This window comes from Gallinula chloropus, assembly GCF_964237585.1.
Source record: "Gallinula chloropus genome assembly, chromosome: 1".
NCBI lineage: Eukaryota > Metazoa > Chordata > Aves > Gruiformes > Rallidae > Gallinula > Gallinula chloropus.
In genome coordinates this window covers 41,179,766-41,197,035 of record NC_140085.1, presented here as the reverse complement: position 1 = coordinate 41,197,035, position 17,270 = coordinate 41,179,766, and the positions used below count along the sequence as shown (strand labels likewise).

General features: G+C 39.2%; 1 protein-coding gene across 1 annotated transcript in view; it reads left to right on the top strand.

Annotated features, from left to right (window-relative positions):
* Positions 1-17,270, top strand: part of CTTNBP2 (cortactin binding protein 2) — a gene marked incomplete at its 3' end in the record, with an annotated part of 85,304 nt that overhangs the window by 25,793 nt on the left and 42,241 nt on the right. Inside the window, exons 3-4 of the mRNA XM_084278497.1 lie at positions 7,388-7,612; positions 14,410-16,057. Coding sequence (XP_084134623.1) covers positions 7,388-7,612; positions 14,410-16,057 — 1,873 coding nt within the window. The remainder of the gene's footprint in view (positions 1-7,387; positions 7,613-14,409; positions 16,058-17,270) is intronic.

Here is a 17,270-nt window from a genome sequence, read left to right as displayed (position 1 = left end):
ATCACAGACCGAAAGTTCTAAGTAATAAATGTTGTTTTCATGATCATAAACAAGACATAAGACTCGTTCCACAAATAAGTATTTGGATATTTTCTCTTTCCTCTATGAACTAATTTTTGTCATTTGTCACTTTAGAAGGTTGCTGGCGTCTGGAAGATGAAAAATAACAGTCCTAGAAAAAATAATGAGTAATTTAGATTGAAAGTCACCTCAAGAGATCATTCGGTCCAGACTTCTGCTTAAAGCAGGACTAACATCAACTATGGATTGGGTTGCTGAAGGCCTTGTCCAATCCAGTTTTGGAAATCTCCCAGTAGCAGGGGTTATATGTTTTCCCTGGGCAACACATTCCAGTGCTTATCTGTTCTCACCCAGAATCACAGAATCATAGAATCATAGGGGTGTAAGGGATCTCAAGAGATCATCGGGGCCAACCCCCCTGCCAGAGCAGCTCCCTAGCTCATATTGTGCAGATAGGCGCCCAAACAGGTCTTGAATATCTCCAGAGAAGGAGACTCCACCACCTCCCTGGGCAGCCTGTCCCAGGGCTCTGTCACCCTCACTGTGAAAAAGTTCTTCCACATCTTGGTGTGGAACTTCCTGTGCTCCAACTTGCAGCCATTTGTGTCCACCTCAAATTTCCCTCATTAGATCATGGGATCTACATGTCTTGTCAGGATGCAGACCTCTAGCGTGTTTCTCCCTGGTTGTCTGTTTCACACTGAGAAGTCCTATTTCAAATTCAGTCTTCGTTGAAGAGAAACCGTGTTGCAACTTTTGATCACCTTTCACTCATGTCTAAAGATGACCAGCCTGGCCCTAAAGAAACTTTGGGGTTCTGTTCTTGTTAAGTAGCAGTTGCACTCTTATTTCAGTCTCCTTATTTAATGTTTCAGATCCTGTGTAAGGATTTAAAAGCTCTGTATAAATGAGAGGTTTTTATTGGGCTGAATTAAAAAGCTATTGTAAACAAGTTAAAGTTTTTCCCCAATTGCAGTAGTAAATTTCATTAATTAACTATTTAAAGACTTTTTTTCTTTGCTTTTAGTTATCTCCTCTTGATTTGTGTGGGGTTTTATGTCAGTTTTCTTTAGTAAATACCTGTTGGGGGATACAGCTTCAGCCTTAAGTTGTAATTTTGTGTACTGCTGGCATAGATACTGTTTCCCAGGGGCATCTTTTTATACCTCTAAATACTTGCAATCTCAGTCCTTCCATTAAAAGGCTAGTTGCTGAGCAAATGGTTATGTACAGAAAGATAAAGCTGATGATTTATACATTCATACAGTACTTTCACAATGCTGTGATGATGTCATGATTACCTCCTACAGTGGGTGCATATTCTGTCTTTGAAAATTTTCTGTTTGAAAAGGCATTTCATTCACAAATCAACATTTAAAATCTTATCTTCTGTATATATTGCTATGCTATGGAAATTAATATATGAGACACTCTTAATGTTTTAGCACAGGCACCAAATTATGTAGAGACTATTTTAAAGGATTAATTAGCCATATGACATTAGACTGCTCATTCCCCAGATAATGAGTGCCATAAAAGCCAGATATCTTACTATTGCTACTGGCTCTTATGACTTGAAATTCAGTGCTGAAAGATGATGTAAGAGGAAAATTTTGTGATTCTAGTTTCTCCCATCTGATGTATTCTGGTGAAGTGCAAAGGAACAGAGTTATCCAGGGGCTAGAGAAAACATGTGATAACACCCCAAAAGATTACACATATCCAACATTAGCTAAATTAAAGATAATCTTTGGTAACAATAATAGCTTAATGTATTCTTACTTATCATCTTTTTCCCTTTCTTCCCCAATTTGTTACCACATTGCATCATCCTTCCCCCTCAGACATGTTGGCAGGTCTGTTTGTCAGCTGCCCTGGGAAGAAGACTGTGGAATGGATCTTGTAGAAATGTTGGCAAGAAAAAGAAGCCTGAGCATTGTTGTTTGTGCCCTCCCCTCACTCTGTTAGCAGAGCTGTCCCACAGGGAGCTTCCCTGGTAGCAGTGAGGGAGTGCTGCCTATCGATGGAGCGTTAACAGCAGGACATCAGTTCTTTAATCTGCTGTTAGCCACGAAGACTTTGCCTTGTGGAGTCAGTAGGCACCAGGGGCCCTTAACAGGGGTTATACCTTCCATTTCACCATGGAGAGTCATTAAATAATGGCATTCTAATAACCCTTGCTATTTGCATTGCCAGTGGAATACACTGTAAAGTGCGTAGGTGATGTTTAGCACAGTTCAGAAGAAATTAAAACAGTGTGATTTTCAAGATCTTGTATTAACAACTTCTGGTTTAAAAAAAACCCCACTCAACTACATTGTGTTGCGTTATCCAAAAGGGTATATTTCTGCAGCTTTTAAAAGTTTTTACATTTAAAAGCCCATTGGTAGTAAGGTAACCAGAAAGTGGATGGTCTAAGTAGAATTTTCATATTAAAGATAAAAAGTCTTTTAATTTTCCTATCAAACTGCACTTTGCTTCCTAACCTCTTATGACCTAAAAGCAATTGAATATTATTTGAAAGGCAGAAAAGGCATTAAGAATACTTTTACAGCTATCCTCAGTGCTGAATATTCATATCTTGGTTTGCAGTTCCTGCTGTAGAAATTGTACAGTGCCATACTTGTGAAGGACTCTGGTGCTTTGGTGCACTGCATTTCATGTCTTGGCACCCTCAATTAGTGTTTTGACATTCTTCATTCAGTGTTTTTCTTTGCAGTGTATTTTTAATAGTGTTATTTTATTCAAAGCATCTTTATTTAAACTGCTTTGTATTTCTATTTTTCTGTGACATGACAACTAAATACCAGAAATACCCAAGAAATAACTGGGTTTCAGTTTAGCCAAGTACCCAGTCTCGTGTACAGTGAAAGGCTGTGTCTGTGCCCGGTGACTGTTGACACACATGTTCATCTAGGAGGAGGAGATGATGGAGACAACATGTCACTCTATTCACCCCTGCTCATTTCTTTGAAGCTAATAAGGAACATAAAGTTCTTATTGAAGGTCACCTTTGGTAGAGAGCACTGATAGCCAGAGTTCACAGTGGTCTCTTTATTAAAAGGATCTTAGGACCAACACTGTGGCTTCTAAGAGAGGACAGTAAATGCTAAGAATGCAGAAAAATGCTGATGGATGTTATATTATCTCTTGAGACTTCAGCATAGTCAAAATTCTGTTGTCCTTGCTTTTCTGCTCCAGTCATTTGTTTTTATGTGAACTATGTTAAAGAATTTAACAGTCACGTTACATCAGATCTGAGGTCCAGTGAAGTATCCTGTGGATACATGGAGTTACTGGATGCTCCATAATCCTTGTGTTAGATCAGTAAAATGTCACTTCATATTCACCTTTTCTATGACCAGTGGAACTGAGGCTCTCCTGATGCACCTTGAGAAGAGCTCAGACAGGTGTTAATTTGTTAGGAGTCCTTACTTTGTGTGTCTGCCTGCCATGGTGCGCCTCTGTGGCCCTCTGGACTGGTGGAGAAAGGCCTGGGATGGGATGATGATGCTGTGATGGTCCTGGGAATATCTTAGCAAGGTATTATTTGTGCTCCTTCTTCTGCCATTGTGTCTCTGGGCTCCTTTATGGGTGTGCAGCTGAGCTTCATCACATAACCTAACACAGTCTGTGCTATAACTAAAACCTTGTTGTTGGTAACATGGAATTTAGCATGTGTTGTTGTCCATGTAAAACAAATACCCATTTGTTTGATGTGCACCACTTTATTGAATTATTCAATGCACTCTGCATTGAATTTCAGCTGTCATTTTGTCATCCAGTAATTCAGTATCCAGGGGCCCTTTGCAGCTCTTTACTGTCAGGCTTGGCTTTTTGGTCCTGAATAACCTGGATTTATGGGTTTCCCAAAGCAACCACTAATGTGGTCTACAAAGTTAGTCTTTTCTATATTGATGTGGTATCTGTCCAGGCTGCATGGAAGAAACTGCAGCTGGGCCGTCACTGTAGTGTTTCCTGCCTCCCACATTTTTCCTCAGCAGATCATAGTTGCAGTGGCAATCTAATCAGGCATCTGGTGGATAATGTAGTTCTTGCATGAGACTTCTCCTGTTTAGGCTAGTCATTTCAAATCGTGGGAACTATATTTATCTAACCTGAATTGTAACTTTTCCCTGGCATGTAACATCACTCCTCTGCCAGTACAGCCTAGCTTGTATTTCTGCCACTTTGTGCCTAAGCTACAAGGAACTGCTCATTGTCTCCCTTGTACCAAGTTTCTGTTTTATCTTTTATTCTTCATTAGAAATCATGCACCCCTGTCCCATCATCTTGTCTTACATTTTTAGGAACATGGAAACATTTTGTTTGGTATGTTGCAGTTAGCTCCCTTTTGAGTTGGAAGCATGCTGAGACCGCTTCACTGTTTATGGTTTGAGAGTCACCAGTATGTTTTACCCTGTGCTTGAGGGGGTACAGTTAGGGTTTCAGCCCTGCAGGATCTCTCATCCCAAATCATGTGTGTTCAGGACCTGTTGGTTTCTCCATGGTCTTTAGCTTTCAGATTTCCCTGTAGCTGCTTTAGTTCTTAATGCCAGCAGCTTGTTTTGATTTTCAGTCAGGTGGAGCTCTTCTATACAGTGTCATCTTTTCCTTAGCTAATGAATCCAAATACCCAGTCCCTTTACTATTTTGGCCGGTGCACACTGAACCTTTGCCTTGCTTGTTCAGTTAATCGTTAGGCATGTTAGAGAACATCTAGTAGCCTTTTATTTTTTTCATTTACAGCTGTGCTGCTCCATGAGTGTTATTTCCTTAATTTTATAGCTCATTTTATATAAACTAAGCGGATTTTACACTGCTGATAATTTCTGTATGGATTGTGCCTCTATGTATATTATTAACCTGCTTTGGTGTTGTGGTTTAACCCAGCTAAAACAACCATGTGTCCATTTTCTCACTCCCCACCTGGTGGGATGAGAAAGAGAATTGGAAAAAAGTAAACTCATGGTTTGAAATTAAGCAGTTTAATAGGACAGGAAAGGAAGATGATAATGATATGATATGATATGATATGATATGATATGATATGATATGATATGATATGATATTAATACAGTATACCAAAAAAGAGACATACAGCACAATTGCTCACCACCCACTGATTGCTAATTCCAGATCCACGCTGCTCCCCCCCAGCCAAATGCCCCCACTTTATATACTAAGCATGACATCATATGGTGTGGAATATCCCTTTGATCAGTTGGGGTATGCTGGTGCCTTGTTGGCAGGGTTGTGTGAGAAGCTGAGAAGTCCTTGACTGCAGTAACTAAACCGTCAATGTGTTAACGTTATTCTCATCCTAAATCCAAAACACAGCATTAGACCAGCGACTAGAAAGAAAATTCCAGCCAAAGCCAGGACATTGGTTTTGTCATCTTGTTTGGTTGCTCAGCAGTTTAATCCATTTTGGGGTCAGGCTTCTTGTTTTGATTGCTTCCATTACAGGAAGGTTGAATTCCTAAGCTGTATACCATTCAGTAACTTCAATATATAGAACCAGGAACCACAAATATATTCCCTCCCCATCTGGCTTTGTAATATTCCCTTTGGAACTAGCTATTTTATTTTATTTAACAATGTAAGTTAAAAATAAAAGGATTAAAATATTAATTAGGGGCTATTTGTAAGGCAATTTATAAAAAATAACTAGGTTCTAACAGCTTATTTTTGCCTCTCCAACCAATCACTACCTGACTTTGTAAGCCTAGCTAGAGTTTGTCTGAACAAACACTAAGCTTTTTCTTAAGTTAGGCCCCAAAGGCCTTTTTTTAAAAATAAGTATTTTAAAGTTCTATTTATACTATGGAATTGAAAAATAGACTGAAAGTATTTTCAAGCATCACAGTATGTAGGGACACTTGTTTCTGTTGCAGTCAAATTCTCTTTTGTCTTCTAATTTCCCACAGCATGTTAATTTTCTAGGCAATATATTGGAAAAAGTTGGGCATTCACTAAGGTATGTTATTTGTAGTTAGCCTCTGGAGAGATTTTCTAACATAGTTCTTATGTTCCTCTTTGGTTTCTCACGCCCTGAAATGTGTGTTACCTTTTATAACTGTTTCATATGTTACAATTTTTAGTTCGAGCTTTCCAAGTGATCTACAAACCCATTTGGTAACCATTAGGTCTGTCCCTTCTCTTTTGTATCTCAGAATTGGCTTATTCCTCCTCTTTTTGCTTATTCTTCAAAACTGGATTTGAACAAAATCCCAGATAAATGTTTTGCCTATTTTTTGAGGGCTTCTTCTTTCTGGTTGTGCTTCTCTGTACTGTGGGGGGAGGGGTTTTTTTCTGATGTTTTGAGACATACTTCTTTAAAGAGCTGCTCTGGTGACTGTTTTAATTTTTAAGGCAACAAGCCTTCATTTTCTTCCCAAATTCATGCTATAAGGCCTGCTTCCTTCAGCTTTCTCTTGTATGTACAAGCACAACAGCACCACAGTATTTTAGAAATCACTGGATCTTCCTGGTGGCATCTATTGGTGTGGGGCTTTTTATCTTTTGTTTGGTTTTCTTTTCCCCCCATGAATTAGGTAGCCTTTAAGCCTGAGATTTTGGAATAGTGTTTCCTATGGAGACTGTTAGAAATCAGTACTTATCTGTGGCCTTCCTGTGTACTGTGTATTAAAAGCATAAATAATACTTTCTTTGAAACCGATCTTGTTTTCATGTTGAGCTGAGGAACTAAAAATTTGTCAAGTAAAAGTACCTCAGATATTTATTGTGTAGTATTTTCCGTTAGAAAATGTTGTACTGTACTTTGTCAAATGTAATTATGTTGTAAAATAATGGTATGAAAAAACATGATCATGAAATTCTCAGACATATGAGAAGTATCTTAATTTCAGGAAAACCTTGGTGGTATTTTTGCTCTGTTTTTTGTTATTACTTATGAAAATCTCTGTATGTGTAAACTTACCAATTTTTATTTGAAAAATACTCGTTTTGGTACTGCAATAAACTTGAGACGTGTTTTTATATCTTTTACTGGCATCATCTTAATACATAAAATTAGAAAACTTCAGATTGTTTGTCCTTACCTTTCTGTCCATCAGCAAATATACAAGATGTTATTTTTGTGATATTTTTAAAACAGCTCCAGACTGATAGGTATGTATTGAATTGAGAAGGGGGGGATTAGGTAGTGAGTTGTATTGATATGATGAAATCTATGTGCAGCATATCTGGTTCTCTCTTTTAGTGATTCTAAATAAATACCTAAAGAAATATTTAAAAGACATTAATAAGATACCTTTCCCTGTATTTAAGGTCTCTTCCATGTATGGATGTACTCTAAAGAATGCATTTAGTTTTATTTCTTTGTCTGTTTTTTTTTTGTTAGGCTCGGCGCAAAGAGGTTTTTATCCAGGAACGATATGGAAGATTTAATCTGAGTGACCCATTTCTGGCTCTTCAGAGAGACTTTGAGGCAGGTGCTGGTGATAGAGAAAAGAAGCCAATATGCATGAACCCTCTGTCCATTTTAGAAGCTGTTATGGCTCACTGCAGGAAAATGCAAGAAAGGATGTCAGCTCAGTTGGCTGCTGCTGAAAACAGACAAAAGAAGGTACTCTGCTACCAACCTTTATCCTTTTTCTGTTCCTGATTTGCTCTTTTATGCCACTTTTTTAATCTGCATTTTTGTCTAACTTGGTTATCATTATGGGTGTTAAATTTTTATAACTTAATTGTCATACATAGTGAGGTACTGGTTTTCTGGTGATATTTTGTGTGCATGACTCATTCATTCCATGAATTCAGCTCTGCTTGTGGAACCAAAATATAATTGGTGCAAGTCATTGCAGTATATAAGTTGATAGCTCAACATGAGTTCAGAACGCATTATTACAATATATTTTTAAACCAACACCACTGAAGCCTAGAGGAGCTACTGTTATTTTTGTTCTAACCTAAATAGTATAAAATAAATAATTTATTTGCATTTTATATTAGGTGGCTTTGTTTCATAAATCAGTAAAAGTAAAGTATAACTCAAAAATACTTTTTTTTGAATATTTAGAACATTCGCTCTAAAGAGAAAAATATTTTGGACCATGTTGCAAAAAAAGCCTCATTTTGAAGATAAAACAATGTCATTTGGAAAGTAAATGGTTGTTTTTTTGGTTGCACATATTTCACTAATATGTAAGCGACACATTCCTAAAGCCTGGCTGCATATCATAGAATCACAGGGGTTGGAAGGGACCTCGAGAGATCATCGTGTCCAACTTGTTATCCTAGCTCTGTTGTTTAAGCATCTCTGCGCTGTTAAATTTCAGAAAAACAGATACTCTAGATATTTAAAAAAAAAAGAGAAATACTAGGCTGTATGTATGATATGTAAGTCTTAAAACAGTGTAATGTAGCAAACTGTTGCTTGAATATTTCTTTTTTGAGGACTCTTGAATGTTAATTTTCTTTTTCACAGGCTTTTTAAGTAAGAGTTGAGATATTGGGGAGGGGACTGTCTCAGCATAGAGCAAGACAAGCAGTTGCAAGCAAGGGCATTCCACACATCCTTCTCCTGCTCCAGGGTGGGGTCCCACCCATGGGAGACCGTCCTCCACAAACTTCTCCAGTGTGAGTCCTTTCCCACAGGGCTTCAGCACCAGCTGTCCCAGCGTGGGTCACTTCTGTGGGATGCAGTTATGGAATCATAGAATGTCTCTCAGTCTCTCAGGCCCAGACTGCTCCGGCCTGGTCCCCTACGGAGTCACAAGTCCTCCTCCAGCAAACCTGCTCCAGTGCGGGTCTCTCTCTCTTGCTCATCTCTGTGTCTCTGTCTCTCTCCACGGGCTGCAAGTGCTGGCAGGGTCTTGCTCCAACGTAGGTCACAGCATCTTCTGTATGTCTCCACCTGCTCCAGTGTGGGGCCTCTCCATGGGCTGCAGGTGGGGTCTTGTCTTTTTCCATGGGCTGTGAGGGGACACCTCATCCAGCATGGTCTTCTCCAAAGGCTGTAGATAGTCTCTACTCCCCGTCATCATCTAAGCCTACTTTACCATGGTCTTCTCCATGGCTGCAGGGGAGTATTTCTCTCTGGTGCCTGCAGCGCCTCACTCCTCCCCTACCCCCCTCCCCTTCTTCACTGCACAGTTTCTTCCATCTTCTCACTCCTTTCTCTGATGGAGAAAAGTGGCTGCTTGTTTTTTTTTCTCCTAAATGTGATTTCCAGAGGTGCTGTGACCATCGCTGATGGGCTCGGCCTTGGTCAGCAATGACTCCGGCCTTGAGCCGGCTGGTGTTTGCTCTGTCGGGCCTGCAGAGAGCTTCTGGATGCTTCCTGCAGAAGCCATCCCTGTTAGCCCCCCCACCCTCCACCAGAACCCAACCAGACAAAACTACGTCACCTTAGTTCCACATTTTTCTGTCTGTCTGTCTGTTCTTCATCTCTCAAGTCCCTCCATGGAAGAGGGTAATGAAAGCATTTTGAAGGATCGCTAGAAATGATCAACAAAGTAGGGTGGCCCAGTATAGAAAAAAAGAGAAGAAAAAAGTTGAACCTGGAGAAATGTAACCTAAATACAGAGCCAGCTGCACGTCCTCCCTTCAAGAGTGGTTCCTCTTTCTCCAAATGTGTGATGCTTTTATCTTCATGTTTGGAACTGCCTCACTGTCTCACTCTTACACTAAGTAATGAAGTCTGCACACAGCTGTGTTTATCTTCTCTGGATATTACTGGACTTTAAACAGGCTCAGACTGAACTCTTATTCCTGGACACTTATTATCTGTGAATATAGTGATCTTAAAAGTATTTTATTTGATCATAAAAAGCAAGTCATAACAGTGTTCCAGAATGAAAGAGGTGCATAAATGGCTGTCAGTCATAGGCTTGCCGTACACCAAACACCTAATACCCGATGTCATCTGCTTTGTGTTAAGTCTCCATCCTCTTCCATCTCTTTCAATGCTTTTCCTGGAGCTGCCATCGAAATGAATTTTGAAGTTACCCAGGAATTCAAAACCAGAGAATCAAAATGACACTTCTTGATTTGTCAAGTATTTGCAAAGAAGTTAATATTGGGATGTACGTTCAAAGACAGATGGATTGGTTGGAAGAAGCCCATTGGCGTGTTTTAGTCTAACTTTGTCTTTAAAGCATATTATCACCAGCAGTATATCTGGTCTTCTATGATTTTGTTTAGTTGCATCCTGAAACCCCCCAGAAATGGCAATACTGCAACATCTCTGCACCACTATCCTTGTGAAGAACTTTTTCCAAGACTGAGCCTCTTAAAGGGCAGTTTTTTGTGTTACAACTTTGTTACAGGGCCCTTCTTGCCACTACCAGTAAGCATTTGACTCTGTCATCATTTTAAGGGCCCTTCAAAAGAAATGGTATGTTGCTGTTAGGCCATCCCTCAATTTTTCTTTCTCTAGACTAAGCAAGCCAAGCTCCCTCAACCTTTTCTCACATGTACACTCCCTCTCTCTCTCTCTCTCTCCCCCTCTTTGAAGGGCCTTTGCTGGTTAGGTCTTTGTGGAACACAATTTTCCCAGTATCCTTCTTTATTCCATCTGAAATCTTTCTTGGAAAAAATTTCCAGACGTTTACAAGACTGATTATGATTTAGTGTACACATATAGTACACTTTTCAAAAATCAGCTCTCAGTTAGTTCACAAACTCATAAATAATTACAACTAGTTCCAAATCTGTCATCTAAAGGAAAAAAATTGCATGTAAATATTCAGAGGTTTTTCCTATTCAAGATGATGCAGCCAAAACAAGGGCATGGGGAGAGATAGGCATAGGAGACAATGTACAGTGAGAAACTAATACTGCTCTTCTCAATTTGAAATCAAATGGAGGACTTATAAATATATTAGGGATTCTTTATTTACATACAATACATACAAATAAGATACTGTAATAGTATGGTAAGCTGTTTTCATCCCAGTTATATGTTAAAAGCTGCTTTTAACTATTTGAAAGTTATTACACAACAGTTAATTTATAGAACTAGTCACTCATCTGAAAGAAAAATGGAGGAATAAGAAGGTATAGAAAATCTTGATAAATGCAATTTCACAACAGTCTTATTGCATTTACAAGCTTTAAAGATTGTATGCATTTCTCATTATTTTTGTATCTATTTCAACAAAGAGGGAACTCTGGGATGCTCCACTGTTACAGTTAGGTGCCCTACTTGCTTTGAAATGCTTGTGAAGCATCCAAATGCTGTTGGATGCTTTGAAGAAAATAATGGAATACTTGAGAAAAAAGTAATTATAATAAAAAAGTAATAATAAAAATTAATAATAATAACTGACAGGGAACAATCCTAAATACAGTGTCATCATAATAACTTTTTAATTTACTTTGCAGCCGTATTGTCATTATTATAACTGAAGAGGTGTCGCTGATAATGTTTGTTTAACTGTGACTGATAATGCCATGCCTTATTTTTCATATATTTAACACTGTTTTTAAGAAAGGGTGCAATTGGTTTTGTGAAAGGCATTGTGCAGAGTGTATTGGTTAACCTAAGATGAAAATTTAAAAGTCCCTCCACTGTTCAACAGGTTTTGAGGTATTTGAAGCCAAGATGATGTTTATAATGTAGGTATGATTTCCCGTGGTGATTTCTTCTTCTTAGTTCACTGTTTCTTATAATAATTGTATTATTTCAGGAAAATATTTTACTCATAATATAGTATACTTCACATCAATATTGCCACCACCTCTGAAGAAAACAGAAGAGAAATTTACTGTGAGGTAACGTGATCAGAAATGTTGGGAGACAGAGGCACATGTTCATCTATAAGTGTAAATTCATGCAGGATTCATTGATTGTTCTTTTTATGTCATTTCACTTCTTTTTTAAGCATTTTCTTGTGTTTGAATTCTACTTACCATGTGGGAAAAAATTATCCTGAGGACAATGAGCTATAGCAGGTGGGATTTATTTCTATTAGGATGGTAGACTCTCTTCTTGTACTCAGCTCTTGATGGCATGAGTTTCAATGCTATGGTATATCTGGGGAGTAACAAAACTAGTATTTAAAAATGGGATTTATATTAACTTTTGTTTAAAAGTAGTTATAAATTAAGTGTAGACACATCTACTGTGACGTGGAAAGAGCTAAGGAATTTCATCTGTTGGAGAGAACAGGGAATAGTGTGCAACAGGCTTCTGAAAAACTATTGTATTGTAATGCCTGGTATGCTGGGTTTTGACTGGAATTGGGTTGATTTTTACAAGAAGCTGGGAGGGGACACAGCCAGGCCAAATGACCCGCGCTAGCCAAAGAGGTATTCCATACCATATGATGTCATGCTCAGTATTTAAGAGGATAGAGGGGGAGCTGAACAGGGAGGAAGGATCTGTGCTTGGGGATGGGATGGGCACTGGATCCTGAGCAATGAGCAAATTGCATTATCACCCACATTGTATATTCTTTTATCAATATTGTTATTTCCCTCTCCATTTCGCCTCCAGCTGGGTGGTGCTTAGTTGTCAGCTGGGGCTAAATCACAACGCTGCGGGTCCTTTTGCCTGTGTGCCTGTTTGTTTGTTTTCATCTAGCAACCAAGGCAATATTTTAATCATTGACTGAGACAGATATATTCCATAGCTGTTACCAGTCCCCTAGGCCATCCTGTTTCCCACATTACACATAACAGTAAATATATTCAAGACACTGCATCGCCATTTAACTCCAAATTTAATATGTGTACCATGACACTATAAGCTGAATCTATAATGTATGATTCTTCCTTCACCCATTGATGTGAAACTTCGATCCCAAGTAAGATCTTGAATGTATTTCTGGTTGCCACAGCTTCTCTTAGAATATTTTTTGAGCATTGTGAAATCTTCTCTTATTATAGAACCATAAAGGAATTTCCTGTTGTGGTCAAAATTATTTATGTTTGTGAGCACTTGATTGGGGTTTTTTGTTTCATAGGTACCTGAACATATTTTTACAGAAAAATGGCCCACTTAGAAAATGCACCTTAGTGGTACATTCTGGAATTGCTATTTCTGTATTGATCGGTGCATGCCTATGAAGCAAAACTCACAAGGCTAAACCAATAAAAGTATAACAGGAGAAAGAATGCTCTGCAGTTTCTTGGGGTTTTGTTGATTTGGTTTTTTTAATCAGTCATTCAAATAAACCTTATAGAAAGCTACCCCATCAGTACATGAAGGGAGGAGTAGAAAGAAATAGACATTTTTTTTTTCTTTTGTTGTTGTTTGACTTATGTAGAAGTTTGTTTGGGAAAATAGAAACCAGTGTGGGTTGCATTATTACTAGTAGGGATTTTATAAAATGGTGCATTAACAGATATTTTTTCTAGTGCTTTTCTAGAACAAGGTCTTTGAATAAAAGCATACTCAGCACACAAGATGAATTAGAGGGGGAAAATTATATCTATTACCTGCGTGTGGTAGGTAGATTTTGATTCTAGCTTGTAACATACATCAGTGATGTCAGTGAGACATTCCACATGCAGGAATATGTTTGTGCCTATGCCCAAAAGTTGGTTTCAGGAAAGAATGTCTTATTTCTAAAAGTGTCCCGGTCCCGACTCTGCTAGGGCAGAGTTAATGTCCACAAGGAGCCAGCACCATGAGCTGAGCTGGCCTGGGGTGTTTGGACACCACGTGACGTCACACCCCCCATAACAGGGCCCTGGTTGGGGAGGGGTAGTCCAAGGCAGTCTGAGTGCAGATGGAGGCTCTGCTTGGGTCAGTAAAAAAGCACCATGTTACCACCACTGTGTATGTTCTGCCCTAAGCCCCTTTGCAGCTGTTTCCCCTCCCCGTTGTGCCCCAGCAAACTGCCCTTCCCCACCGTGATTTGCCTTTGTCTGCCCGTTCTCTTCCCAGTCCCACTGGGGATGGAGGGGGAGCGACCAGCCTGGGGTGCTCAGCTGCTGTCTGGGGCTGAACCACGACAAAAAGCTGCAAGTTATAAGACACCTATTTTAGGCATGATGGACTGTGTATTTCAAGCCTAATCTTCAGTCTGAGGAAGATCTGAAACCTAAACCTTTAATTTCTGTCCTTATTTTCATTTTCAAAAAATAGAGGTTTTGCAAAGCTATTCTCTTGATTGTGTCTGGTTCCTGTGCTGAAAAGAGTGCTTTCTACGATGTCTTTTGTCTGTTTTCTGGAGAACAAGTAGCTCTTTACTCAGGAATCACAGGCTTTTAATCACTTTGGAGGGCTTCTGTGTTGTTAACAGTGGAAAGTAGATGGGTTTACTTAGGTTCTGAATTGCTCTTCAGAGATGCCTCTCTATTTTGCTTGTATAAGACTATAGGCATTTGCATTAGGTATCACAAATCACTTTCCTGGGGCAGACACGTTGGGCATATTCTCAAAGGTTATTTCATTTATGTTCTTTCTTACAGTTGGAAATGGAAAAATCTCAGTTGCAAAGTCTTGAGCTGGAGCACAAAAAGCTGTCTGCTCGCCTTGAAGAAGAACGTGGAAAGAATAAGCATGTAGTATTGATGCTAGTGAAAGAATGCAAGCAGTTGTCTAGCCGAATCATAGAGGAAACCCAGAAACTTGAAGAAATGATGTCAAAATTAGAAGAGGAAAAGAAAAAGGCTGCTGAATTGGAGGAGTCTCTTGCAGCTGAGAAACAAAGGAGTACGCAAATGGAAGCTCAAATGGAAAAACAGCTGTCTGAGTTTGACACAGAGAGAGAGCAGTTGCGTGCAAAACTTCATAGAGAGGAAGCACACACCAGTGACCTCAGAGAAGAGAGAGATAAAATGGTCAAAATGATTGAGCAATTAAAAAAGGAGAATGAAAGTAAAGCTAATCTTTCTCTTAAAAATAAAGATAAAAATAAAGATAGGAGTCTTGTTTCTGTTTCTGTTGAAACAGAGGAGCCAAGTTCAAGAACTGTTGCCTGCCAAACAGATGCCGTAGTGATGGACAGTAGCACAGAAAATGTTAAGAAGTTGCCTTTGACTGTATCTGTAAAGCCTTCTACAGTGAACCCACTAGCGCCTGGCAATACAAAAATGAATGTGTGCCCCAATGCAGCATTTGTGAAGCCTGTCATTGATAGGCAGTCTTCATCTAGTGAACTTGTCCCTCCCTCAACTCCTGTTCTTACACAGAATCAAAACAGAATTGAGGAAAATGGACAAAGTACAGGCTCTTCACCTGATTTACCAAGTAGCACTTCCCCTTTTTCAAATAGTACTTCCCTTTGCACCCCTGCAGCACCCACTGCTGCAGCTCAGAATTCATCTATGCACGGTTTGCATTCACCATCTGCCAACACCACTGGGCATCCAGGCCTAAACCCACGAATCCAAGCAGCTAGATTCAGATTTCAAGCGAATGCGAATGATCAAGACCAAAACGGAAACACAACCCAAAGCCCTCCCTCACGGGACGTATCCCCTACTAGTCGTGACAACCTCGTTGCCAAGCAGGTAGCTCGGAATACCGTTACCCAAGTCCTTTCAAGATTCACAAACCCTCAGAGCGGCACTCCGTCGCGGTCGGGGACGTCACATTCAATAGACGTTGGCACTTACCCCCCCGTTGGTAGAACGAATCTAAAGACTCCCAGCGTGTCAAGAATTGACAGAGGAAATCCTCCACCTATCCCTCCTAAAAAACCAGGGCTTTCGCAAACTCCTTCTCCACCACACCCACAGCTTAAGGTTTTAATGGATAGTAGTCGCTCCCCAAACACAAGTGCAAAAACTGACAGCAAAACAGTGACCTCACCTCTTTCAAGTTCACCACAAGGAATCAGGGTAATAAATGAGGAAATTATTTCTAAGTCCTCACCTCAGCTGCCACCAAAACCTGCTATAGATTTATCTGTGGCACCTGCAGGCTGTGCCATACCAGCCATAGCCTCATCTCAGGTGGGTGCCTGGCCTTCCCACTTCCCTGGACTGAACCAACCTGCATGTTCAGAAAATTCCTTTGTCATTCCCACCACCATTGCCTGTAGCTCCATAAACCCTGTTAGTGCTTCATCCTGTAGACCATGTGATTCAGACAGCCTCCTGGTAACAGCATCAGGTAAAGGGATTGATATGCTACAAAATGTCTCCCTCTAAAATAATGTTTTGGTTTTCTTACACACCTCTCATTTGCTTTATTTATCTTTCTATATCTTTCTCTCTTTTTGCTTTCTAAAAGCTGAAATTTTCATTTATATTTTTACCACATTCCAGGGGTATGGGAATTCTTTTGCTGATTTAGTAATGTCATGAATTAGTTTGCTTCCTCGAGGAGATCTTCAAATCGAAGGCTTTTTTTTCAAAGGTAAAGAGGACTAAATTTAAAGTACATTATGAGCTGCAGATTATGACAGATTAAAGTAATTCCCTTATCCCCCCTATTTTTGAGTGAATGGTATTATTTTGGACTTTAAAATGCTTTCTCACTCTGAAATAATGTTTTGAAAATTATATCTGCTGGTGATATTCCGTGGAATACGTATTTCAGGACTTTGAGAATCTTTTCGAAAATGGGACATAGCCGGGGCTTCTGAATTCTCCTATGGCATTAGATGGTTACACATTTTAATTTCTATTTTTCTGTAGTTCTGGTTTTAGTTGTAGGCTTTGTTAATACTTGTGTGTGCATCTCACAAGTTCATCTCAACAGATAGCAGCACATGATTGCTGTTAAAGAGTTAAAATCCAAATGTTACCTTGACTGCCTAAGTCTGGAGTCAGTGCATGTATCTGCTTTTCATTTTACATCGTAGGGAGGACATATTTGTGTGCCTGATGTGCTGCCAACTTCAGGGTGCCTTCTGGATGGTAGCTAAATGAACAGAGACGGCCTTGATGTACTTTTCATTTAACCATGTATCTCCTGTAAGCCCTTTAGTCGACATATTCCCCAGCTGGGATCAATAGTACTGGAACGTTAGATAGAAGCCCCTCTTTAGCATGACTTGCACTACAGTGAGGAAGATGAATACACAGTTTTGGAACGCTTAAGACCTTCATCAGCATTGAAGAATTTATGAATGGTCTGAAAATTTCAACAGTTATTCTCAGCTCAGTTATTAAAAATAATCCAAGATTTTATTAACATACAACAAATTATTGTCAAAATAATCTTACAAGAGAATAATTCTTGTAGGCAAGAATTTGTCTGGCATAAATCCTATCAACATGAATTAGGCTGTATATTTCAGTTAGCTTTACATTATGAAATGATTTTGTAATCATTTCAGACAGTTTTTACTTATTCTTAAAAAAATAAATCTTCTATTTTA